This window comes from Antedon mediterranea, chromosome 10 (assembly GCF_964355755.1).
Source record: "Antedon mediterranea chromosome 10, ecAntMedi1.1, whole genome shotgun sequence".
NCBI classification, from domain to species: Eukaryota; Metazoa; Echinodermata; class Crinoidea; order Comatulida; family Antedonidae; genus Antedon; species Antedon mediterranea.
Window position 1 is genome coordinate 2,899,041 of NC_092679.1, and position 26,627 is coordinate 2,925,667.

Below are 26,627 nucleotides of genomic sequence, written 5' to 3' on the forward strand. Positions count from 1 at the left end.
CATTGTTTACTCATTTGTAATTGAATGGGAAATTGGATCTGCATGTTAGTTATTTTGTAAAACAATTGTAAATAGTGTGATTACGCACATTAAAAACAGAAGACATGACTTTGTATTGAATGTAATGTACATCAATATGATTATGATTTTGTTTTGATGTGAAAAAACTAACTCTGCTAACAAGAAATATATTTGTATAAAGTTAAGGCCGCTTTTGAAATTGTGGTTTTAAATTGGAATTACTTTTATAAGAGAATTGAAGGAAGTTGAAGACATTTTGTTAAAATAGCTCTTTCAAAGTTTTGATGAAGTATTAAATCATTGCATAGATTCTATACCTTTTTTTTGTGCTGGAGAATTTATAGTTTCGTTCTATTTGATTAGCTTGAATTTTAAAGCATAAATAAGAACTAGCTTAACTTGGTTATACATTAGTACAAAAATATGTCCCCTTAATTAATAGGGGTGTCCCCTGGATAGGTGTGTCCCCTAATAGGCGTGTCCCAAAAGGGCGTTCTATTGTATTTAAATACCATAAATAAATACAGTATATATCACTACAGGAGAAATTCAGGAAAAAAGTGAATGAATTTTGAAAAATCATAATCTTAACCAAATCAGTTTTTTTATGAAGAATAAATGTCACTCAACTTCCAGCTTTAAAATGGAATTGACTTAAGTAAATTTAAATAAATCAAGGAGGTAGTCAGTATGCAAGAATTCAAACTAATTTTCTTTCACTTAGGCGATCGATTTACAAGTATAATTTTAAATACTTGAGGAGAATATTTAATCATGTTTCATGAATAATTTATTGCATTTAGCTAGATTATACTTTTAAACTGTTTACTTTATGTACTTAAAGATGTATTGTCCCTTGAAACACAAAAAATGAAAAAAAAAAATATTCTAAATTTAAATTAGCCATATCAAAGTAATATTAATGTTATTCACTTTAAGTCGGAAATTCGAGCCAAAAACAACAAGTTTACGTAATTAACAGGTAAATTAATTAGATTACATTTCGTCTGGGAAATCGCCGCAAGCGAAAGTAAACAAAGAGTATGCATTATGCATGATGCTAATTAGGGTTGTTTTTTTTCACACAGATCGCGAGGAAGTTTTATGATTATGCATACAGAGTAGCCAAACAAGCGCGTTGCATTATGAGATATGTTTTGATTGAAAACTTTGACTGGAAGTCAGAGTTATTTTTTGAACAAAAAAACATCTGTATTTCGGTTAAATTATTTTTTTTTCTGACTAATTTTTGGTGAAAGTTAATAACTATTATGATACTTCAAAATGACCCCCTTTTTTTTTAAATTTAAAAAAAATATTTTTTTTTAAATTAGTCAAAGGGACAATACATCTAATAATATATTCGCAAAAGTGCATTTAACGAGGCATTTGATTATTAAAAGTACCGTACGGTACCGTAGACATTTGGCTGAACATTAGATTAATTCATGTTAAGAGGTGTGATTATTTCATTTTGTAAAGGGATTAAAAATAGGAAAATATAACATTTGGGTTCTTAAATAACAGTATAACAAATTGTATAGCATGTATAAATATTAAATTTCATAATGTTTCTATAAATTACATTTTTATTAGAAGTACACTAATTAAAATAAATATGTTGTGTATACAGTATTACAATCATGTTTTCTGATTATATCCAAAGCATATGCTCATATTATACCAGGGTTTTAAGACAGACACGTAGAGACTTTTATGTGGTTCTTTTCGTCTATTTTCTAAGCCTAAGTTTAAGCTACAGGCTTCCTTAAATAGTATATACCCAAACGTCTCCCTATTATACTTTATCTCTTTTTTTTTAAATATCAAATCTTAACAAAAACCCTGTGTACTATTTGAACATACATATACTGGTCTATCACCAATGATTCTTGGGTATAGACTGATGTTTTGGTCCTCCAAAACTTTTGTCTTGTGGATGGACCCAGGTCAGTACTGTGATTTTAATATTAATTTATATAGTTTATAATATTGAATTATTATTTGCTATACATTGATATTTGATTTATTTTTAAAGAAATTTCTAGAATATATTGTAACATTTGAGCAGTACAGTATGTAAAATATATTAAATCAGACATTAATATATACTATAATGTTTGTTTCTCTATAAATTATGAAATAAATTGTACATTATTATTATTATTATTTGGACCCGAACCTCTTCCAACTGCAACTAGCTCAGGGGTGCTAGATTTCAGTGTCACTTTTTTGACTGCAATGCTCATCTGATCAAACAATTAAAAAATCCAAAAATTTTTGACAAAGTTTATTTCATCGTTTATTCGTTACTAAAACAAAAAAGAGGTCAATCACCATCAAAATATTTCTCCTGCTCATCCTGTGTCCTTGTTTCAACGGAATCATAATCCGAGTTAAAATCAACGCTGGCATAATCAAAATCCTCATCTTCCCCATTTAGGAATCGTTCTCGCATACGACTCATAAATTCCTGTCGAAGCATGTGTTTCTCCTCTTCTGATATCGGTTCAGGAGCCGCCATGATCTGTTGGCTGGAATGCGGTTGATCATCTGTAAGACAAATAAATAAATGTTTATCAACATTTTAGTGGAGGTTTTTACCTGTCAGTTGTTTTAAAATAAAATAAATAAAGTGTAGGCAATCATCTATGGGGAAACATATTATACTATAGGTGTTCAATTTGAATACAGTACAAGCATTTTTCCAAAACCACTTTACACCCCTGGGCAACCATAGATATATTTATAATATCTTTAGGGTGCAACCTACCAAAATAAAATAGGTTGTAACATCAACTTGGAAAATCTCTATAAAGGGCAATTTACACAGACGAGTGGTAACGGTAATAAAAATATAGAATTTATGTTATTCCTTCTGACCATTTGCACACAATGTGGAGCAGACGAGCGGTTTCCTCTCAGGATAGATACAGATTCTACGTGGAACAAGCTACGCGGTTTACCGCTTACCGTTACCGCTCGTCTGTGTAAATTGATTGACCTTTAACACTGCTAGATAGATACATATTCTACATGTGACAAACTATGCGGTTTTTCGCTTGACGTTACCACTCGTCTGTAAATTGGCTAATTGGATAATTTTTCATTTGAACAAAAACAGTTTATTAATGAATAATAACCTATATTATTTTGCTCATTTTCATTTTCTGTAATTTGCTCTTCTTTATCATCATCCCCTTTCTCCTTTTCGTCTTCCTCATCCTCTGTGTCCTCATCCTCCTCACTTTCCATACACTCCTCTTCTTCCCTTTGTCGTTTAAATAAAGCCTCCCTTTCTTTCCTTTGCATAAAATCTATCAAGACCGTTGAAAACTTCAAATTTTGATCGTGTACGTTATCATACGGTCTTTCTTTTTTCTCTGCTTCACTCTGATATTGTCCAACGTAATAATCATACATAAAGGGCGCCCTCTCATTCATGGCTTCATCCCCGAAATAAACACCGTCTTTCTCAAGTTTTTTTAGCGCTTCATATCTTCTATTTTTTACAACCATTGAGTTTTTAGAACTTAAACGTTTTTTGGCTTCGTTCAAATAATAATCAACTTCGTAGTGTTGTTTTTTATCATCAAATGCAACCAAGTCATCGTCCGTTAAATACATATGAAATCTTTCAGCAAAGATTGACGGCTTTTCCTCAAAAAGTTTTTTTAGAATTACAACTTTTTCCTCAAGTGTTAAGTCTGTCTCGTCTTTTTGTTGACTTGAAATTCTCGCACCACTACAGGCAATGTTTTCAAACATTCTCTTCTCAATTATATGCATCTCATAAACAGATGATGATGTCACACTTTCATCGTCATCTGTAAAAAAGATATATCTGTTATTATTATTAATATTTGTTCAATGTAAATAGTCATAATTCATACTATAGTTATTGTGACTTCAGAAATTACAAAAAAAATCCTAAAAATTAGATTAAGAATTAAATAATTCGCTTCTTCAATTGAATCTTGGGCAGACCAAGGCATAAGAAGGGATTGCATGTCTTAATAATAATAATGGGCTAGGTCTAGCCTGTACGGTACCATGCCACACCAGGCAGGCACTGAAGTTCCTGTCTGCGCCGTTGTGCATACCATTTTGAAATTTCGGGCTTGGCCTATAGGTCTAGGATCGAGGGGCCTAGGGAAAGCCCTAACCGGTTAGACCTGACATTTCGACACCATTTTTAATTCTTAATTTATAAGTAACACTTTATTTGGAATTCTTGATAATAATAAAATGGTTAAGTTGATGCACATTCTATTTTCAAATGCGATTTGTTTTAGAAATCTTTGTTTACGTTACTTACTGTAAGTCGCCATATTGTCACCTTTGACATGATCTGTTGTTTTCATCCAATCGGAATCAGTTTTATAACGCCGATAGGAAACTTCGGAAAAAAACTTTCTCTAGTACGTCGGAGTGGTCGGAGCTCGTCGTCGACGCATCTTTCGCAAGCTCCTTAGTAGGCCTAGGAAAAGTATTCTTTTTTATTTAAAAATGAAAATATCTGTTTTGCAATGGCAGGTATATTGGTTGAACTGTATGTATGGTCTATGAAGAACTCGGTTGTTATTCGAGGTGTGTTCAGATATATGGTTGTAAACAAAAATTGGCCTTTTTATTATTTGTTTTTTGAATTCTTCAATCTAGGCTAGGCTAGGCCTAGCTAGAGCCCATAAAGAAAGTAGCCTAAGGGTCCTAACTGTAGGCATAGGCCACCTACTACAACTAGGCTATAGCTAGCTAGAGGTAGACATTCCAGGCCTAGCCTAGGCTTTACTACTACTATAACTAGCTAGCCTGGCTGGTCTATTAGTATTATTTATAATAGACAATAGGGCCTTAGTCAATGTCGATGACCTATTGAAATTCATATTTTAAGTTAAGTAGAAAAAAAAATAAAAAAACACCTTTCCCCCCTGAAACTTAACAACTACATTTTTTGTCTGCAGACAAAGATGTAAGCTGCCACAGCTATCATGACAAAGGAGGACTCAGTGAGTATTGTGGGTTTGTGCTTAAGTCATATAATGTCATTGCATTCACTTTTTCCGTTTTATTGATCATTTGAATTGGGTCATCAGAATTGTTCTTTTGTAATACAATCATTGATATAATTTGTCCTACATCTGTTAATGGATTAGATGCTGATTACAAAATGTGTCTTAATGATTAGTTACCATGGAAACTCGTTTACCTAAAATATTAAATAATGGTTTTTGCTATCAATCAATGTATATTTAACAGTATTGTGTGGTATTACTACTGTAATACACCTTAACATGATTAGAATTTCCCATTTTAATAGCATTTTATTGCTTATGCATATTCATTAATATTTATTATCTCTTTGACAGGCTCGCAAGGTTACAGTGAGCAGAAAATACAATACACAGAAAGTAAGAATTGATATTTTGTCAAGTCAGGTATCTTAATATATTACTATGAAATGAGTGCTCACCAAACTATATCCTATCTACTATTTATGACACATATAAACATACAATCAGGACATAAAGATACACACATAAAGAAAACAGATTTGACCTATACAGTATTATAAATATAATTTTTCCACTATTAATGCATGTTTTATTATAAAAGGTCGAGGTTTAATTTGGACACCGAAAAACAGACGACCTGAAAAGCTGCGTGAAACTATAAAGGATGCAGAGGTAAGTTATAACAAAGATGAAAAATATTTACAGGTACATTATTATTATTATTATTATTATTATTTTTATTATTAATGGAAAGAGCAACAGTTTTTAAATGCAGATTCTCCAAAAATCCTAAAGCTCTGTCTACACTATCAAACTTTATGTGACAAATATATATTGCACCCATATATGGACATGATGATGTCATAATTCACTACCATATTTGGGCATATTACTACAACATTTGGACACATCACACTTTTTTTTTTCAAACTAATTTGATAGTGTAGACAGAGCGTAAGGTAGTTCTGTAGATAAAATTTATATTCAGACAGAGCTTTAGAATGAATCCCTTATTAAAACAATAAGTGAATACTAACTTACATTTGCAGGATTTCCTTTCAAACAACGAATGCATTACAACAAGATGGAGATCAAGAAGACAGCTTCAGGTATTTGATAATTCATTTAATTCATTCAGTCATTTCCTTTATATAGTACATCCATATACAAAACAAAAAGAGAAAAAATGTCACCAGGAAAATAACAATACCATCTTCAACAAAAATATCCTAAAGCTCTGTCTACACTATCAAACAAGTTTTGACAAAAAAAGTGTGATGTGCCCAAAATATGGTAGTGATATGACATCATCATGTCCATATATGGGCATATCACATTGTTTTTGTCTGATTTTGGTAGTGTAGACATAGTTTTAAACATCAATTTTGCTGATGCAGGTTGGATTGTGGAAGTACATTAACTATGGTTTTAATTAATAGATGACATACATACAGTAAACCTAAATTTATTGGTAAATAATGGTATTTTTATGTCTGGGAAAGTCAGAATCTAAAAACATATTCTAGTTTAAAAATACACTGTTTTCTTGTTTTTCTTAGGTGCTTCTCAAGAACTGTGTGCTTATTACCTTCCAAGTGTCATCCCATTCTGGTGACGTGGAGCGAATCCTGGTAGACAAAACACTCCAAGGAAAATTGTGCAGTGACACTATTAGTCATGGTAAATTAACATTCATGTGATGATAGTAGTGTACTACAGGGAATCAAATATCCGACTAATTCCTGATGCTAAAATATTTAAATTTTGTTAAGAAATCATCTGACAATTATTACTAATTATTTTCTAATCTTATAGCTACCACCAGATTTAGTAACCAACTTTTATAGATATGTAATTAATAGTGGTGCTGTAGCTTGGTGGTTAATGTGCTTGCCTTGCAATCCCACGGTCCAGGTTCAATCCTGACTTAGTGCCAGAGTTGTAACTCACAACCTATTCAACTTCACTCCCTAAGCCTCAAATGAGACTTGGTTTATAAGCTCGATAATTTAATTGGCTAGTTTCTCACTGTTGTATGCGTATACAATTTTTTTTAATGTAATTTAACGGTGAAGATGGATAAAATATTATTTTTTACAGCATACATAACGGATGGATACATTGCGGTTACGTTTCCTGATAAAGCAAAACTAGGTCTCGTCTACTTGAACAAAAAACCACCTACTGGAAATGAACCTAACAAAAAAATGGAGAAACTTTCTAGCTTTGATCCTAAGGTATGCTAAATAAAATTATAAAAAAATGTGTAGAAAACAAAAATTTGCTAATGCTGTCCTTTAACTTTATGTGACAAAACAATGTGATGTGCCCATATGTACACGATGATGTCATATCACTACCATATTTAAGCATATCACTACCATATTTGGGCACATCACACTTTTTTGTCAAATAAAGTTTGATAGTGTAGATAGAGCTTTAAACTTATATCAATATTTAATTTAGATTTCATACATTGATCTTCCTGGAACAAAAGCTAGGAAACCAGAGCGAAATTTGACAGTTAACGTTAATCAAGAATGGGTAAGTTATTTTTTTTTTTGGTCGTTTAATGGCTAAAAAATTTAGTTCTAGTTTCAATTGTTTTGTAAAGCTTGGTTCCCACTAGCGATGCAACTTACGCAACATTAAAAAATGCCCTTCTGATTATTGTGTTTGTCCCTGTCTGCGTGAAAGCAAACCTGCGATGTTTGCAGCAATTATGCTGGAACTTTAATCCTTGAAAATCAGGTCAAATGCGGCTACATTTTGTGATATGTTGATTTTATTTTTTTCTTTTCCTATAAATAATATGTATTTAATTTTTTATTTTTTGGTCAGATTGTTGTGTGGTGGTCAATAAGCGGTGAAGAGGCAATGCCCTGGACACCAGCGTCCAATGAGAGGGATAAAGCCAACATTGTCATGTATAGTGTTTATGGGTAAATATCTCCCTCCATATTATTGGAATAATTGATAGAGTTATTATACACATTATATTTGGGATAGTCTAACAACAGTGAATATTAAAGTAGTAATTGAATAAAGCTTTTAATGATAATATAAAAATGTTTGTATTATGATTTTCTGAGGAAAATTGTTTTTTTTTTGTATTTAGAGGGAAATTAGAGGAGTTGAGTTACATAGCTACAGAGTGTGACCCAGTCAACGTTGCTTTTAGGTGAGTGATACCTTGTTTTAACATGGTTAAACAAAGAAAATCATGTACTGGTCCAGCTAAAATCATTTTGTTTTAATGTTATAACTTGCCAAGATGTGTTTATGTCACATACCATATAATGTTCCTGTATAGTAAATCTGGTGTCTATTCCTTTTTATATATAATTACCATTGATTTTATACTTTTATACAAATTTTAATATTGAGAATATGTAAATATCTTTGTAATTCAGCTTTGGCTGCGATGATGCTATTAAAATAAATGAAATGAAAAAAAAAAAAATGAAATGAAAAATACCATACCTGTTTTTTATACCGAGATTTAATATTAACAGATCAGCTTATTTAAATGTTCACGCCCTCATAATTATTTCAGTCATAGTCAGCCTCGCCATATCCACAGCTTGGAAGTCTCGTCTCAATCCACCGAGGACATCAGCATCGACACATGCATCTACGAATGTTCCAAGTCAAAGGTCAATTTACCTTTTGTTGTGTTATAGTTGTAATTCTTAATTTAATAAGTTAAAATAAATTCTCCAAATAAAGTTTTACTAATGATTTATCAATAAAAATCAGTATTTGTCTGTTTGCAGATTCAACGAGCTACTGTAACTACAATACCATTAAAAGGTGAGTACCATATTTATTTTGATAAATGCCCCATTTATTCGAGGAGGTGCTTATTTTTTTGGAGTTGTAAAACATAACATATATATATATATATATAACATACTGCATATACCCAATTATGAAAAAGGTGTAAAACATAATATATAATATTGTATATACTCAATTATGATAAAACTTTGATTTGAAAAAGTACAATTAATATCAAGAAATGGTAAAATAGAAATTGTATCAAAATGCTTTGTTAATTGTGAATCGTCTGTAGTAAATGAATTCTAATTTTGTTCAAGGAAAAATTTTATTTCATTAAATAAACAATATTTTGTTTTCAGCTTCTGTCACAGCTTTTGGAAGAAATCATGCGGATGATAAGTTAGTGCTGGGCTGCGAAGATGGACGTCTCGTAAGTAATCAGTTAAAAAATATGTTTGTTCATATAATCACTGTACTAATATACTGTTATTGATCAGACATAATCTTCTGCAAAATTTCTGAATGTTTCTACTTTAGAATTTATTGCTTTTTTAGGTTTTATATGATGACCACAAACGCCTGACCCAGTTTGTGCAATCGGCCCTGGTGAGTATGGTTTATCTCTCTAACCACACTTATAAAAGTTTGGAAACTATTTGTACAATTAAAGGTGTAAACATGAATTTGTAAAATAAAAAACTTGTATTTACCAGAATATCTTTTTCTTTTGTGTTTTTTCCCAGATGCCTAGTATGGTACAATGGCATCCTGGTGGTAGTGTGTTGTTTGTGGCAGGATCAGGAGCTGAAATACAGGTATTACAATTACAATAGGGGTATTGTACTGGGCTATTTTTTAGCAGATCTAACTTCTCAAACTCCTGTATGAACAGTGGAAGTAGATCACTGCAGGGTTTTTGCATGTGACCTGTAAAGCTTGGTTCCCACTAGAACGTAACGCAAGGACGTAAACGCAACACAAGTGTTTTAACCAATGACAAGCAAAGTTATAGACAGTTAGCAATCACAAGCGAATAAGCGTTGCGTCGCTAGTGGGAACCACGCTTTACAATTACCAGTATTACAATTAATTTTAGGTTTATTCTACTGGGCTATTTTTAGCAGATCTAGCTCTTTAAACTCCTTGCTGTTTATATATTGAACAGATGTGGTCACTGGGAATTGTTTTCATGTGACCAGTTGATTATTCCTAATGATAATGAAAACGAAGATGTTGATGTGGATAACACAGTAAAGAGGATGATCGTGAACAAAGAATACAATTGGTCTTATTATTATTAATTTGGTTTAATCAATTTTTCTTGTAGGTGTTTGATATGGCTCTGAACCCGCTAACGATACTTTCAGTAGGTGAGGATCCAAAACCTGCCCAGCTTTTAAATTTAGCTGCGTTCTTTAGGTAAGCCTATATTTTGTTATAGCATTTTTTTTTGTACCATTAGAGGTATGAAAAAATAGAAGCGAGACCTCAATAAAGCTATGTCTACACTATCAAACTTTATGTGATAAAGTGAAAATGTGATATGCCCATATATAGATGTGGTGATGTCATATCACTACCATATTTAGGCACATCACATCTTTTTTTGTCAAACTATTTTGATTATGTAGACAGAGCTTTAGACAAATTACTACCTGACTATCTGTTATATACTACCCATAGAAAAGTCCTATATCAAAAGCATATATATTCAAAAAAGTTGTTTGAGGCAATTGTGTGCATCTTTCTACCCTACAGAAATAGAAAGTACAATATGTAATTATTTAAGTAATCATAGTAAGACTTGTTATTACTTTAAATTTAATTAGTTTAATTGTTTTAACTTTCAGAATGTCTGTGACGGTAAACACAATGGAATGGAGTAAGCCAAGCAATACACAAGACTACATTGTAGATGCACATGATATATTAATGCTATTATTTGACAGGTAAAATGTCTTCATCTCAAACAAACAGAACAGAACCACTTAAAGATGTATTATCCCCTGAAAAAAACTATAAAAAAAATTGTTGTTTTAATGTCGCATAATACTTATTCACTTTGACCAAAAATTGAATCGAAAAAAAAATTTACCTGAAAAAAAGCTGTAATTTAAAGCACAAATTAGTCAAATTGGCAATGAGGTTTTTGATGTATTTAACCCTGGACCTATAAATTAGTATGATGTAACCATTTATTGCGTCATTTTATAAGTGAAAACATAATTTCTTTTTTTTTTTCCATATAAAGTGATTTAATTTTATTAAAACTACAACATGGCCTATACAAAGTTTTATTAATCTTAATTTGTCATATTTTTTGAGTGACAATACAGCTTTAATTCTACACACATTTATTTCTACAGAGGTCCAGTTTGTATGTTACAACTTCACCTTGGGGTCAAAAGTCGCGGTAGACTTGGTCCAAAAGAGCTGATGCAACATTACCTGGACCATAAACAGATTGACGAAGCCGTAAATCTTTTGAATTCACTCAACTGGAACACCGAATCAACAAGCTGTTTCTCTTGCATCACGAAAGTTGTCAACTATTTGCTCCGACTTCCTTTGAATGCGCAAAGAGAAGGTAAGAAGTGATACACACACCTAAATCTCTGTCTACACTATCAAACTTTGTGTGACAAGAAAATGTGATGTGCCTAAGTATGGACATGATGATGTCATATCACTACCATATTTGAGCATATCACTACCATATTTGAGCATATCACTACCATATTTGAGCATATCACTACCATATTTGGGCATATCACTACCATATTTGGGCATATCACTACCATATTTGAGCATATCACTACCATATTTGAGCATATCACTACCATATTTGAGCATATCACTACCATATTTGGGCATATCACTACCATATTTGAGCATATCACTACCATACTTTCAAAACTAGATAGTGTAGGCAAAGTTTAAAGCTCAGGTACAGGCATGAATTTTAAATATAATATCTGGTTAATTGTACATAAATCAAATATTTGTAACAAAAATAAAGACGAAAAAACATGAATTTCTTTTAATATGGTCAAATACAAAATTTAGCAATATTCTGCCATAAAAACCAGGAAGAATTTTTTTCAGTAGTTAGGTAGTTAACCTAATGTAATAACATGTCTGGTGACTCCCTAGAAGGTGAAAAAAGATGGTGAATATACGGTGGATAATTTTTGCTATAGCATGAAAACAAAAATCTGAAGTTGAATAAAAATACCAGAAATGTAAAATTCAAGTTATATTACCTATATTTAGTCATCCGATAACATTTTTTACCACACCGTTTAGTTTTCATAGCTTTTTAAAATGCCTCTCTATTTACACAATTTGTGTACAAAAGAATAGAGATTTTACTGTGTAATTTGAACTATCCCCCGCTGATAAGAAAGTGCTTATTTTCAACAAGCTCGTGTAACACAAATGAAATCCCAAAAATGATGAAACATAGGGGAAACTATAGATCGATGATTATTGGAATGTATGATCAATAGAAATGTTGTGCCCGCACCTGGCCTTTAAGGTCCAATTTCTCCAGATTGTTTTGAATACAATGTAAATTTACTGTTTAGATGCTACTAAAGGTAGAAAATATGTTACCAACCATGGTATGCCATGCTTAGAGCGCCCAGCATACTCATTGCTGATGCCAGATATTTTAAATAGCACCCTCTATATTTGGTTGTATTTGTTTAAAATATAGCACCCGCCATAATTTGTTAATTATTTTATATAAAGTCTTACGATATTTAATTTTGTTAAGCTACGACCTCTGAAAGATGCATTGTCTTCAGTCAACAGCTCCTAGTTACATTATCATAATCGATAATTTGTAATGTTTGTATTTCAGGTGCTTTGGAGTCGTGTCTCGGCAGCTTCTATGCTCCGGTGCGTCCAATTTCCGAGGTCATTGTCATCGAGTACAGAGACCAAATAAGTCGTCTAGCAAGGCGGTTTTTTCATCAGTTATTAAGGTACATAATTAGTTACAATTTAATAAATGAAACGCGTCATCACCTTTGTTTTCTTGACATCAGACACTGACCCCATTCCAATATCATTCCCACTAAAACAGTGCAATTTGACTTTATTGTTGTGCAGTTTTTAGTTGCGTACGACAGGTAAAGCTCTGTCGAACTTTATGTGACAAGAAAATGTGATATGCCCATACATGGACATGATGATGTCATATCACTACCATATTTGAGCATATCACTACCATATTTTTGGGCACATCACACTTTTTTGTCAAGCTAGTTTGATAGTGTACACAGAGCTTTTAAAAGAGTTGTTTGTTTATGAAGGTAAAAGAACTTCTTTTTACAGTAACATTATCAAAGTGTAAATTGAGAGCATTATAATAATATTTTACTTTAGTCGCCAACTGGTGAAATATGTCATCATTCAAGGTCGAAAAACTTTATGTATACTGTTGAGTTATGTTGATGATTATTTTACTGTGTATTTATGATGGATGATGTTATATTTTGCAAGTGGCCTGTGACAATTATAACTATATAAATCAAAACATGTTCGTCATTGTGTCTCCTTTAAAAAAAAAAACCCCATTCTTGGTGTTTGCTCTTAAAAACATCTCTCACTACAGCAATGTAATAAACACAGCTATCATAAATATACAAGAGCAGTTTTGTTGAGGTTGTTCACCCATCCTATCTGAACCTGTGTCTGGATGTCATCATTTGAAGTATCTATAAAAGATATTTATAAAGTTACTACTCAAAACTCACCTTTTCTGATTTTTTTTTTACAGCGCCATGAGCAATGAATGTTGAAATGGCGCTATATAAATCGAACGATTGATTGATTGATTGATATTTAAAATAAACATTCTCAAATTCTTTATTTGGACATGGCTTCCAATTAGTGACCATATACAGTATATTATTTAATTTTATCGAATTTAGCTGCAAGATTCTATTGTGTTTATAATGTATGATTGTAATTCATTGGTATTTATTCATAAAACAAAAATATTAAAACATGGCAGCAAAAATGCTGAATTGCGTTTCAATTTACAAAATATGTATAAAAGTGGTTAAAATTATTTAAAAAAATGACTGCTATAGGTCATAAACAAATTTCATAATGAAGAAACAGTAAAACTACATTAAAAGGAAAAATTATAAATGATTCATTTAAAAGTCAAATTTGGAACAGGACTGCAAAATTGGCGGTATCACATTGAGTTTCCAACAAACGTGTGTCTATGCCTAGTATTAGAAGGAGATAAAAAAAGCATGTAGTCTAGAAGAATCTCTACAGAGGCTCTTGGCAAGTAAGGTACAAAGTTCTTGACGTCTATCAATAAGTGTACCCAAGCGCATTTTGACGCATAGTGTTCTGGAGGAACTAACTCATAGTGTGTAGGTGTGGTTTTAATTGGGGAAGGAGAAAGTTAAGAAGTTTGGTCAACCCATCAATCACTCAGACCCATAGACAGCGTGTAGAATGAAAGATCGGGCCATCTTTAGTCGCTTTGAATCAGCTTGTATTTGTGTAGTTTTAATTAGAAAAGCAGAAGTTTAAACAGGTTTGACAACTCCTACTCACTCAACATGATCGAGGTAGATATGTACATCCGTAATCTGCAAGGTGCCTTCCTTCAAATCTCGAATTCTGGGTTCGAGTCCTATCTTATGATCCTTTGACAGGAAACATTATAGTACTTAAAAATGCCTACATCAACTGTAAATAGTGAATGCTAGAATTGGCAGCACTGACTACTTGGAAAGAAAAGTGTAATATTTGAGTCCACAGCGCCATGAGCAATGATCGTTGGGATGGCGCTATACAAATGGACATAATATTATTAATCATACTGGTGATGTCTATGCCATTGTATTAGTTACATAGAAATAAAATGCAAAATATCATATTAATATGAAAGGTCTTTGTTTTCATTTTCAGGTATAAACGTTTTGATAAAGCGTTTCTCCTTGCTGTAGACATGCACGCCAGTGACTTGTTTATGGTAGGTTTATTTGTCAGTTTTTTATTTTCTTGAGTGTTCCATTCTGTCATACTGTACTTATTAGCGGCAAACATGTAGTTGAACATACCGTGAGATAAAAAAACTCCAATCTGGTTGATGTTACATGTGAAAAGCTTTGTCTACACTATCAAACATTATGTGACAACAAAATTTGATGTGCCCATATATGGACATGATGATGTCATATTAGTACCATATTTGAGCATATCACTACCATATTTTGGCACATCACACTTGTTTTTTTTAAACTAGTTTGATAGTGTAGACAGAGCTTTACACTAAGGAAAATTGTGTATTAAAAGGTTTTATACTATAGTTGATACATTTTAGTGTAGAATTATATAATATTATTTATATAACATTTTGTATGGTCACCAAAATGATTGCATTGCAATCTGTGAACTCTGAATGAACTTCCTCTTTGCACATTGTGTGTGGGTTACGTTTAGCAGTAAAGTGAGTGGAAAAACTAAAGCATCTTCCCACTACACCTGTTTTAAACTACATTAATCACATTTTATTATTTAAAGGTGTGTTTTCTGCCATTTTAGTTTATTCTGAAATTACTTTCAGGGAACAGATAAAACGATAGAATAATGTATTAAGCATAATTTTTTAATAATCGGCTACAGTTGGCTTTTTGGTATTTTCTTTGTATTTGTGCTTTAAAATAAATGACTCTACACTATCAATTAAATAATAATCTAAAGCTCTGTCTATACTAGGAAACTTTATGTGACAAAAAATGTGATATGTATCATATATGGACAAGATGATGTCATATCACTACCATATTTAGGCATATCACTACCATATGTGGTACATCACACTTTTTGTCACATAAAGTTTGATAGTGTAGACAGAGCTTTAAAACTGTTTTTATTGGCAACATACAGATTTCTATCACATTAACTGAGTTGCTGGCATTAATTATAATTTTTCTATTTTTTTTCAATTTATGTCTGAGCTCTTTTCAAACTACAATATTAATCATCTCTTCCTTCTTTCTGCTACTACTCCCTCTGGTGTATTTTGGACATAACAATCATTATTGTCAACCATTACAATTACTTTTAGATTAAAAATTGTGCATTGCACTATTCCTTTATTTGTCAACACCCCCTCTGATGGTTTTTTGGACATTAACAATCATTACTGTCAACCATTACAATTACTGTTAGATTAAAAATTGTGCATTGCACTATTCCTTTATTTGTCAACACCCCCTCTGATGGTTTTTGGACATTAACAATCATTACTGTCAACCATTACAATCACCGTTAGATTAAAAAATTGTACATTGCACTATTCCTTTATTTGTCAACACCCCCTCTGATTTTCTGCTGACTGACTAAATATGCCAAGCATCTGTCAATGTTGATCACATGATTGAGTTGTCGCAGACTTTGTAACGGAAAAATCCCGTACCGTCAATTGCCAATCAATTACTAATAGGAAATTGAAAATCTGTAAATGCTTTTGCTGCAACCAATCAGACAAAAGATCTTCAAAATTATGGAAGTCCTAATCATTCAAAATCCAAAATTACGTTAGATAGATATTTTATGATTGATAGATAAAATAACGATTATTGTCACTTTGATTGACATGATTTCATGGCTGTGTGTTTGATTCAGTAATATATATATTATTTCATATTTCATCTTGCAATCTCTCTTTTGTTAATTATATTTGACACTATGTTTGGCTGGTTTTAATACTTTTGTGATTCAGCCGCCACAAAAAGTATTTCCCTACCTTTTTTTAATAGTGTTTTGTTAGTTACCTCCTTCCTGCACATTTTCCTGTTGTGTACATGCGACCATTGGCTTAACATCTTATCTGAAGCAATTAAATAAACTTAAAAGACACCAACCAAAAGTCAATGAAGTATTTAGGTCATTTGTACACACAACCCATCAACGCAATAGTATAAAGCTCTGTCTACACTATCAAACTAGTTTGACAAAAAAGCCCAAATATGTTAGTGATACACCTAGTTACGGTAGTGATATGATCATCATGATATCATCATGTCCCATATGGGCACATCACATTTTTTTGTTGCATAAATTCTCAATATAATACAGTATTGCACTAGCTAATCCCTCATTTAATTTAAACTATTGATAGAAAAAACAACCTGGATTAATGGAAGATTATGGAAAAAAAAAAACATAATATATTTTAATTTTTTATGTTTCAAAACACATCCCTTTATTTTATCAACTGACAATGACCTTACCTTGCACCCTATGTATCTTGTGTCTGTTTACAATAATCCTTACAGGCAGCTCATTGTTTATTTATAGACACAGTTTGTCATTTTTAGTAAAACAACATGAAATAGGCACACGTTTCTAACATGGGTAGCTAAGGTTGTCCAGTACCAATGTCAGGTATAATTTGTCAGAAATCTCTTTGTCACAACTGGCAGTTCAATAAACTCCGTAAAAGATGATTAAGACTTATCTATACCTTCATATTCTATTATGTATTTAAATTTAATTTTTTTTTTCAATTTTGTTGAAGAATCATTGCTGTCGGAGTTTGAAAAAAAAGCCTAAAAAGCTCTGTCAACAATATCAAACTTTATGCGACAAAAAAATGTGATGTGCCCATGTAGATGGGCACGATGATTCTTATTCTTATTCTTTTATTGCCAAATATAAAATACATGAAAAACACGACATACAAAAAAAAACAATAGAACCAACTGAGTGAGCTGGCATGGGACACAAAAGCGAACCTAATCAGTGTGACTTAAAGCCTGTGTTCCTCACTCACCCAGTTTCACAATAGAACCAACTGAGTGAGCTGGCATGGGACACAAAAGCGAACCTAATCACTATGACTTAAAGCCTGTGTTCCCCACTCACCCAGTTTCACAAGCAATGAATATATCATCTTAAAATATAATATATCAAAATTCCATGATGTTAATATCACTACCATATTTGTGCACATCACACTTTTTTTTGTCGAACTAGTTGATAGTGTAGACAGAGCTTTAAAATGGTGACAAAGTGCTGAATTAAAACTGATGTCGTATCTTGTGCATTATAACTTAATACATGTATGGGGTCCTAGGCCAGCTACCCAATGTTATCACAATACTGTACAGTAGTCATAATGTAACACGCTAAATTTATTACTATTACTAGAAGAATTTGTTAAACCTGTTTGAAGGTGATCACTACCGTATATCATTCACAAATTATTAATCTTGAGTTTATGAATGTTCTTAACCCAGATTACAGGTAGTAAGTTATGTTATATAACTCAGCTGTTTTCTCCATAAAGCACTGCTAATTATGTTTGAGATTTGCCAGCTGTTAGTGCTGGGAATTTTTCCATTTTTTTTTGTAAGTTTGAATAAAATGATAAATTATAGCTTAGTTACCACTTGGATGTAACACAACGACGCATGCGCAATGCAAGTGAGTTTATCGATTAAACGAAAGTTTAGTACCGGACCAACCGCGTTGTGATTGGCTAGTTTACTTGTGCCATGTTTACATGGTGGGATACAATCTTAATCAAAAAATAATGTATAATACAGTGATTATATGTATTTTAAAATTTCATTCAGTGTTTTACTTTATAACATCTTTTATTTCTGTTAAATTCTGTCTTTTTTAATTCATCATAATTAAGAAAAATATTGTTCAATGTTTGTTTATTTTTCAGGATATATATTACTTAGCATTAGATTTAAATGAACACGCCTTGGCAACAGTCGCTAAGCAGAAAGCAGACGATATCGAAAAAGAATTGCCAAATTCAGATACAGGTACGTAATTATTAGGGATGTCTTTATAATTTCTAAACGACTATTAGTTGTGTTATTTTAAACATAAATTTGCTTATATTAGTCTAGTCTTTATTTATAAATATTTTATTATTATTTGTTATTCTAGAGAACTTTGATTCTGCAAGTGAATCACACAGCAGCGAGAATGAGTTCCAAAATGAAAGTAACCAACAAGAATTACGGTAAACAGAAAATAAACTTTCAATTTTAAAGATGTATTGTCCCCCAAAAACATGAAAAATAAAAATTAATACAATCAGACTTTAAATTGGCCATTTTGCAGTTTTAATAAAGTTATTCACTTCTGGGAAAAAAAACATATATATTTCACTTATAAAAAGACAAAAGAAATGGTTAATTTTAACCAAAAACCAATATCTGACAGACAACAATACTTAAAAGTATTTTTTGCTTTAAATTACATTTTTTTCAGGTACTGTAAATAAATTTGTTTTTATCCAGTTTTTGGTCAACAAAGTGAATAACTATTATGTGACATTAAAATGGCATATTCAACAAAAAATTTCAAAAAAATTATTAAAAAAAACAAGACAAGACAATATATCTTTATATCACTTTAATTTAATTTTAATATTAAAAGTTGGATATTTTTTAAGTTGTTGGCCTCTTTTTGTCACTCCTTGGTGTAATCTATCTATTGTTGTTTTTTATATTTGTGTTTTTCCAAAATAAATAAATAAAATTTAAAAAAATACTAGGCCAATAATGTACTGTTTAAGAATAATATTTAACTCCTATGTTGTACATGCCCCATAACCAAATATTACATATTTTTATTCGCATACCAAACCCTAATTTCTTCCCTGTTCTATTGCCAAATTAAACATAAAAAAGCCAACGTTCAAATCAATTACGAACACTTAACACCGTTTCACACCAGTTCTCTACACAATTCAACCCACAAAATCATCACCCGCATCTATATATAAACATAAGTGTTAATATTGTAATTAATACGTTCGTATTCATTACATATCATATAATACTTAAATTATCTTTAAACGCTGTCAGACCACCCGAGTGGAATATTTTTGCTTTATTTTTGTGTGTGACTGACAAGAAATAATTGTATGAGTTCTTCCCCTACTTGATATGATCGTCAGCCAAGGCTAGAGAGTGTTTATTGTAATCTATAGGAATGTTATTTTCTCCCCAGTGTCATAAATTTTATCTGAGGTATTAAATGTTGCCTTTGGGGTGTTATTTTATACTTGAATGTTATTCATCATATTAGTTATCCTTTATAAATATGAAAATACATAAAACATAAACTATTAATAGAATCATCATAAAACTTGAGATAACCCATAATTGAACCCAAACCGATGAGGATGAAAAGGCATAATCAAAAGCTGTAATGGGAAAAACAAATATGAAATAAATATTTTATGTAACTTGTATTTCTTTCTGGTATTCTCAATTTAGCAATTTTGCAAAAATAAAAAGCACAAAAATTAATGGGCAAAAATTTGTTTTTCAGTTGAATTAATTTGTTAAATAAATAATTAAACAATTATGTGACATAATAATGTCATATCACTACCATAATAAGCATCACTCCCATATTTGGTTTGATAGTGTAGACAGAGCATTAGTTTTACAACAATTGAAAACAAAAAAAGACATTCTGCAGTAAAATAAAATAATAATTTCAGAACTAGTGGTACAGCTAAAACAGCAATGCAAGAACTTAAAGAGAAACAACAGACAAAGAATACACACTGGAAAAAAACGGAGGAAGACATAGACAAGACATACCAACGAACGTATGTGCACAGTTACATTACAATTTACAATCTATAATATCATGTATTCTTTGTTCTTCATAGAGAACCACAACTTTGAAACAAAATTTTTGACTCCATATTTGGTAATTTTAACCAGTTCTATCATTCTAAATTTATAGTTTTTTGATTGTAAAATGTAATTGTTCATATTTATTTAATATTAGATTTATTATTTAAGAATATATATATAAAAGATTTTTTCTCACGTTATAAATAATTTGTTTAAGAATTTATGCAAATCAGTTTGTATTAATTGAAATGAAATCATAATTATAGCGGACACTTACGAAATCCAACTCTGAGAATAATTCGGTTGTTTAAATTTTTATTATTGTTATTTTATTTTATGAAACATATTTTTAACAAGAAGCCTATTCAATACAAGCTATGCTTTCATTTAGGCTCCTCCACTTTATTTAAATTATTAGTAAAGTGTAATAAAATGAAAGGTATATTGTAACTGTGTAATCATTTTAATGTTGAATGTTATTGCTGCTTTTATTTTATTTTTTTTTAAATCTATAAATTTATGAGGCATCCTGTTGGCTTTTTGCTGTTGCATGTGTATAAATAAATAAAATAAAAATTATGATATTTTATTTTACAGTGCGGATCCCGATGACATTGTTATTGATGCTTCCCGCGGACTTGCCGGGATTCCTGAAAGTGTTTATTCCAAGGTGTTGATGGATAATCCATTTGGATGGGATAAGACAGGTAAGTAATCCACACAAATCCATCTTAATCTCCAGATATTTGATCCTAATACTTTTAAGATTATAAACAAATAAATGTTATGATGATGTTGTGTTAAGAACAAAGTGAAATGTTTGTTTTAATATTATTTCTCAAACATGTTTCGCAAGCGGATAAAATTCAATAAATATCGCTGGATGTAAGCGATTTAGCAGAGAATTTAACGAATAATTTGTAAATCCTGTTTCTGATTTTCCCTGTTTGTCGGCCTTCGTCGATTGCGTTGGTATGTTGTACTAATGTGAGAACTAGTTTGGTAAGAATTACGAGATTGCACGATTAATAGTGTACTTTAGTTTTTGCATAGTTTTAATGACTGCTTCTAATGCAACAGAACATTTGTATGTGTGTGGGAAAATGAAATCTATTTCCTGACCTGTGTCCAAAATGGGTGAGGCAACAACAGTTGACTCAAAGTCTATGGCGGTCAATCAAATCACTGTTATTTTGCGTCGCACTGCAGCTAAAAGTTGCATAGCGCTAACCGGTTTAATGTGTTCCAACAACTATTTACTGTTTTAACTGTTTTTGTTTTTTTAAATTTATCCTGCTTCTGCCTCAAAAAAGATTGTGGGTAATTTATTCATACAGTATTAATCAGTTATTTGTTAGTCGCAGCAGAAACAAGGTCCTACCACTAACTACTTAATATCATAAACAAGTATTTTAAGAGCTGATAAATGAATACATTAATTGTATGTTCTCATAGATACTGTAGGTGCTAGGCCAGACAGTTTCAAATATTGATTGATAAAGAGGCATTCGTTCAGCCTACTTGATAGCCACTCATGGTGGCTAGGTTAATGACTGGTAATTGGTGATGTTAGATCAACAAATCACATGTCTAGCCACCTGTGACAATCATGAAACTTAACATTCTTTATTAGTACATCATGTGTCCTATGTATCAAATGTATAATCTTTATTTATTTGGGCTGTGTTCATACGCGTCCATAGGGACGAATTTAAACGGATTCAAATCATATAGTAAACTCTTCCAAAACCAGACCTTTCTTGTCCAAAAGGTCCCAAATGTATATTTTTCATGGGCCCAGTTCGTACGCACTAGTGTTAAGCGTCCATAGGGACGAATTTAAACTGATTCAAATCATATACAGTCGGATCTCCCAATACCGGACTCTCTGAAAACCATTAAACTCTCCAAAAAATAACAGACTTTTCTTGAGGTCTAAATGGCTGTGTTCACACCAATAGTGTTAAGCGTGCATAGGGACAAAATTAAACTGATTCAAATCATATATAAGCTACAACTATAGACTTGTGTGATGTTAACTTCTCTTATTAAGGGTCATTCACACTCAATCCGGCATGGTTCCAATCTGGTGCCAGCAAATCAAATCATGCGGCTATGTGCATATTGATTTATGCATAGCTGCATGGAGCGTCATGAAAGCGAAATAATGAAGTTGCAATTTTTTTTCCGGACTGGAACCGTGCCGGAATGGGTGTGTTGTTAACTTCAAAGAAACACTTTGCTTCTCTGGCAAAACGTTACCATACACAGAAAAAGTTAAACTGATAGAGAAAGAGTTTGAATGTACCTCGTTGATATATTCGACGTACAGTAACATTAGACCACACATGTTTCAACCCTGAGTTTGAATATACCGCTGATATAACTTATTCAGAGTTATATCCAACTTAACACTATACAATATACACAGATTAAGTTAAACCAAAAGTATTTAACTCCGAATAAGCTTGGTTCCCACTAGCGACGGACATAACACAACGTAAGTGATTTGATCAATCATAAACGATGGATTATTCGAACAGTGGCTTATCATTTGTCAACACCCTTGCGTCGCACGTATGTCCTTGTATTGCGTCTCTAGTGGGAACCACGCTTTAGAGAAAAATCATGCAAGCATAGCTTTAGCGGGTTGTTCTCTCTGTTACAATTTATCAAAATGCAAAAATAAGTTTACAGTACATTCAAAAATTTTAATATAACTACCAGCTTCTGTTATTAATCATACCCATATTGCACTGTGACATCTTATATCAATCATTATTTTGTCAATAAAACTTGAATGATGTATTCCAGTCACATGACCTTTGACCCGACCTGTCACCACCTCTAAATCATAACTAATGAATCATTATGGGTCCATATTGAATGTTTTCGATTTTGTAAGTAATTTTGTATCAAATGTTTGAAAAATTGTAAAAAAGGAGAAAAAATGTACTTATTGTTAAAAGGTTTGAATGACAAATTATTTTTTTGTGAAATCAAAATAGGTATTCTGTATATCAATCCAGTTTTATTGTTTATATTTCGAGTGTCAATTGGTTGGCACTGGTAAAATATCAGTTATTTTCTCCAACATGTGCAAATGAAGTATGGCATAAATTTAGAAAGAATCCATTATTGTTTGATCAATATGATTTATATGAAAATTATATCTTCATAATATCTTATTCTCTCCAATTCTACCTTTACCCTTCAATATATTAAAACAATATTTTTACTTAAATCCAATTGTTTAGTCCTTTCGGTCGAAACATAATCTATCATAAGTATTTCGCCCTTGATCATAGCTCTGTCGAGAGCCCCTAACCGGCCTAGTAAAGCAGCCTAGCTTTTACCGCCTGCTTTTCTAGTGAGTTCAACCACGTGCACTTGTTACTTTGAAATTCCGGAACTCCTTTCGGACTCTTTGTTCTGTGTATTAATGCTTTCTTTAAGTGTTTAAGATATTTTGTCTGTTAGCAGATTAACTATTTTGATTGAATTAACACTTAAGTTGTACAATTGAATGTGTTTTTGCGCATGATAAATAATGTGATAAATGTTTACATAAACTGTTGGTTGTAGTGGGAGATGATTAATTTTGTTCTATTAGTAGGGAGAACAAGGTGACCCCCCCTAGGGACAAACAACAAGGTCAAAGTTGGCGTTTAGTCTTCTTAACAAACATGCTCTTAAAGTTAAAATTATCTTCACACTGTATTATTTATCGAGGGGCCTTGGATATAAAATTTGAGGAACTTAGGTGGTGAGATTATACTCGGGCTGTATTAACAAAGTCCTATGTCCATGTTTAACCTAAGTTAGAACTGCAATTATTGAATTATAAACTGTAATATGGTACTCAATCAACTTTCAATAAATTATAGAGAAACTTTAGAAATTACATTATCAAATGAATGACTAAATTTCAATACTGGAATTAAGATTGGTTTAATATAAAAACATCTTAAATGATAATAAATACATCTTAATAAATAAATACATATCTTTCAACTGATATAGTACATAACATTTTGATGTATAACCTATATTATTAACCATATTTCAATACTGTGACATATTTGGGTGAGACACCAAATAAAAAGGTGCAATTACCCAGTGGTAAAATTAAAGATACATTGGGGAAATCCAAGAGTGCATTGTACTCCTCACAGACATATTATACTTGCATCATTTAGACAGCAGTACAGTAATATTGGTTGTTGTTTTATCGTCCTAGATTGTCACAACTACCATAAATCCATAGCCGTTCTACAAACTTTATTTTTAGTAGATTCAGCGTGGTTTTATAGGTTGCCAAAATATACTTGTCATACTATTGTGATCCGTCTGAAAGTTAAAAAAATTTTAATTCATGATCAATTTGCGTAACCTACTTTGATCGGTGTTAACTGGTGGCGCCAGACATTCCGTTGAGATTTCCCCTTCCCTTGAGTTGAGGGTGAAATTTTAACATCTGTATGATTTCACTTTACCATACCAGCTGTGTTATTTTAACACAATAAATAGGTCCTCCATTCTTCTGTCAGCTTTATGGAGAATCTGTTTGTTCCCAGATATGTATGATTCTGAATTTCAAAATGTACTTTCAAAGTTAAATAGATGATCCCTCCGAACAAACACTATGTCTGTGTTTATAAATTGTAAGCACCCGGAACATACTGGTGGCGCCAGAGAACCGAAACATCCTTAAATTGAGTCAGTCAGACCAAACTTAAAAGCTTGGCTAAACGTGTCCTCATACAATTATATTTATTAATTTATCAAATGTTCTGTATATTTTTTTTTATATTCTATTGTGTGAAACCATAAACTTAAACTTAAACTTGAAGTAAAAGGCTACAAATGAGACATTTAATTAACAGCAAACTACAGTACCAAAAGGTATCAGTGGGAAGCCCTCCAATAGAGAGGCATTGTTTTAAGCTGTCTAGTGATAACCCAGCCATCTAAACACTTCAGTAATTAGTTATGAAACAGAAAAATAAGTTAACAGTTTATAAATTAATATGCCAAGTTAAGTTTAGACCCCAACATGGGGTTGACGGTGTACCAATTTGGTACTAGCTGCAGGGCTTGATTTGTCACCTACAGACATGCACACACTCCGATACCAATGATAAATAAAAGAAAGCAACATGGGGTGTATAGACAGTCACACTCCTTCATGGGGTCCACCAACCACAAGTAAAAGCCAAATAACTTGCAGCATTGAGCTTATCAGGTAATTATCTCACTGACGGTCCAGGTGTGGTATAGAACAGATTTTACAAGAACTAGTTTCTGAATGTTTTACGGCAATTTAAAGAGTTATTTGATCTCGGTTAATGATTAGAATTTCAACGAATTTAGCAAAACAGCTGACGGCTTATGTTTTAATGTTACAGACGTTTCCTGTTCTCATATTCACCATTTTAAATATAAATATTTTATTAATTTTATTATAAAGAAATTAGCTCTTTCAATACAATTTATTATTTATTTATTATTTTTAATTTCAGATTCAACAAGTGATAGCACAGGTGCGGAGGAAACGGCTGAAAAACAAGAAGAAAAATCCGAAGAAACTACATCAGCTAGGTTACATGTTGTACACTTTGGAATGGTATGAGGAGGAGAGAAATAGTCTTTATTTTAGACATGTTCAATGGTATGAAATGCTAAAGAGAGCAGAGGATTTTGGATATGTTGAATGATATGAAACGCTGAGGAGGAAACGTGTTTAGCCTTATTAAAATTGGTTCAAGAAATGGTTAGTACTGTATGTAGGTTGGGATAGCATACTTGCATTGCCATGAGACTGAACTGGTGCAAAATGTGAATGATGAAAAGAAGGAACCCGTCTGTAAAAATCCTGGCTACAGACTTGTAGCTAGTTCTCATCTCATTATATCTACCATATAATGACCATCTAACATCACCACCATAAATCATTGTCATCATCATCTCATCAACATAATCATTATCATTTTTCTTCATCACCGTAATAATCAAAATCACCTGTAATTTAAAATACAAAAATAACAAACAATTTGTATTTCTGTTTTTTATTCGATTCTATTACAGACATACTGCAGTTGTAAAAAATAAAATAATTATGATTATGCAGGCCCAGTGTGGACATCAC

The 26,627-nt window shown here is 31.8% G+C and overlaps 2 protein-coding genes across 4 annotated transcripts; one reads left to right on the plus strand and one right to left on the minus strand.

The window, feature by feature from the left end:
* Positions 1–1,456: 1,456 nt before the first annotated feature.
* LOC140060045 (coiled-coil domain-containing protein 97-like) lies at positions 1,457–4,356 on the minus strand. 3 transcript variants are annotated; one of them, XM_072106091.1, is made up of 3 exons: positions 4,340–4,356; positions 3,165–3,848; positions 1,457–2,574 (listed from the first exon to the last, which is right to left on the minus strand). In XM_072106091.1, exons 1-3 carry the CDS (start codon positions 4,350–4,352, stop codon positions 2,351–2,353), a joined length of 921 nt encoding a protein of 306 aa, XP_071962192.1. In that variant the 5' UTR covers positions 4,353–4,356; the 3' UTR covers positions 1,457–2,350. The 3 variants fall into 3 exon arrangements, with proteins under 3 accessions (XP_071962192.1, XP_071962193.1, XP_071962191.1); XM_072106092.1 differs by lacking the exon at positions 4,340–4,356 and adding an exon at positions 4,125–4,178; XM_072106090.1 differs by lacking the exon at positions 4,340–4,356 and adding an exon at positions 4,074–4,171.
* A 106-nt stretch (positions 4,357–4,462) lies between these two features.
* On the plus strand, positions 4,463–26,573 carry LOC140060103 (WD repeat-containing and planar cell polarity effector protein fritz homolog). Its single transcript, XM_072106175.1, has 25 exons — positions 4,463–4,611; positions 4,986–5,030; positions 5,391–5,432; positions 5,638–5,708; positions 6,086–6,145; positions 6,596–6,716; positions 7,137–7,273; positions 7,503–7,580; positions 7,878–7,978; positions 8,155–8,217; positions 8,593–8,692; positions 8,813–8,849; positions 9,179–9,249; positions 9,375–9,425; positions 9,563–9,634; positions 10,147–10,238; positions 10,670–10,768; positions 11,186–11,406; positions 12,685–12,808; positions 14,763–14,826; positions 18,538–18,640; positions 18,768–18,843; positions 20,338–20,448; positions 21,077–21,186; positions 26,002–26,573. Exons 1-25 carry the CDS (start codon positions 4,551–4,553, stop codon positions 26,109–26,111), a joined length of 2,220 nt encoding a protein of 739 aa, XP_071962276.1. The 5' UTR covers positions 4,463–4,550; the 3' UTR covers positions 26,112–26,573.
* The last annotated feature ends 54 nt before the right edge of the window (positions 26,574–26,627 follow it).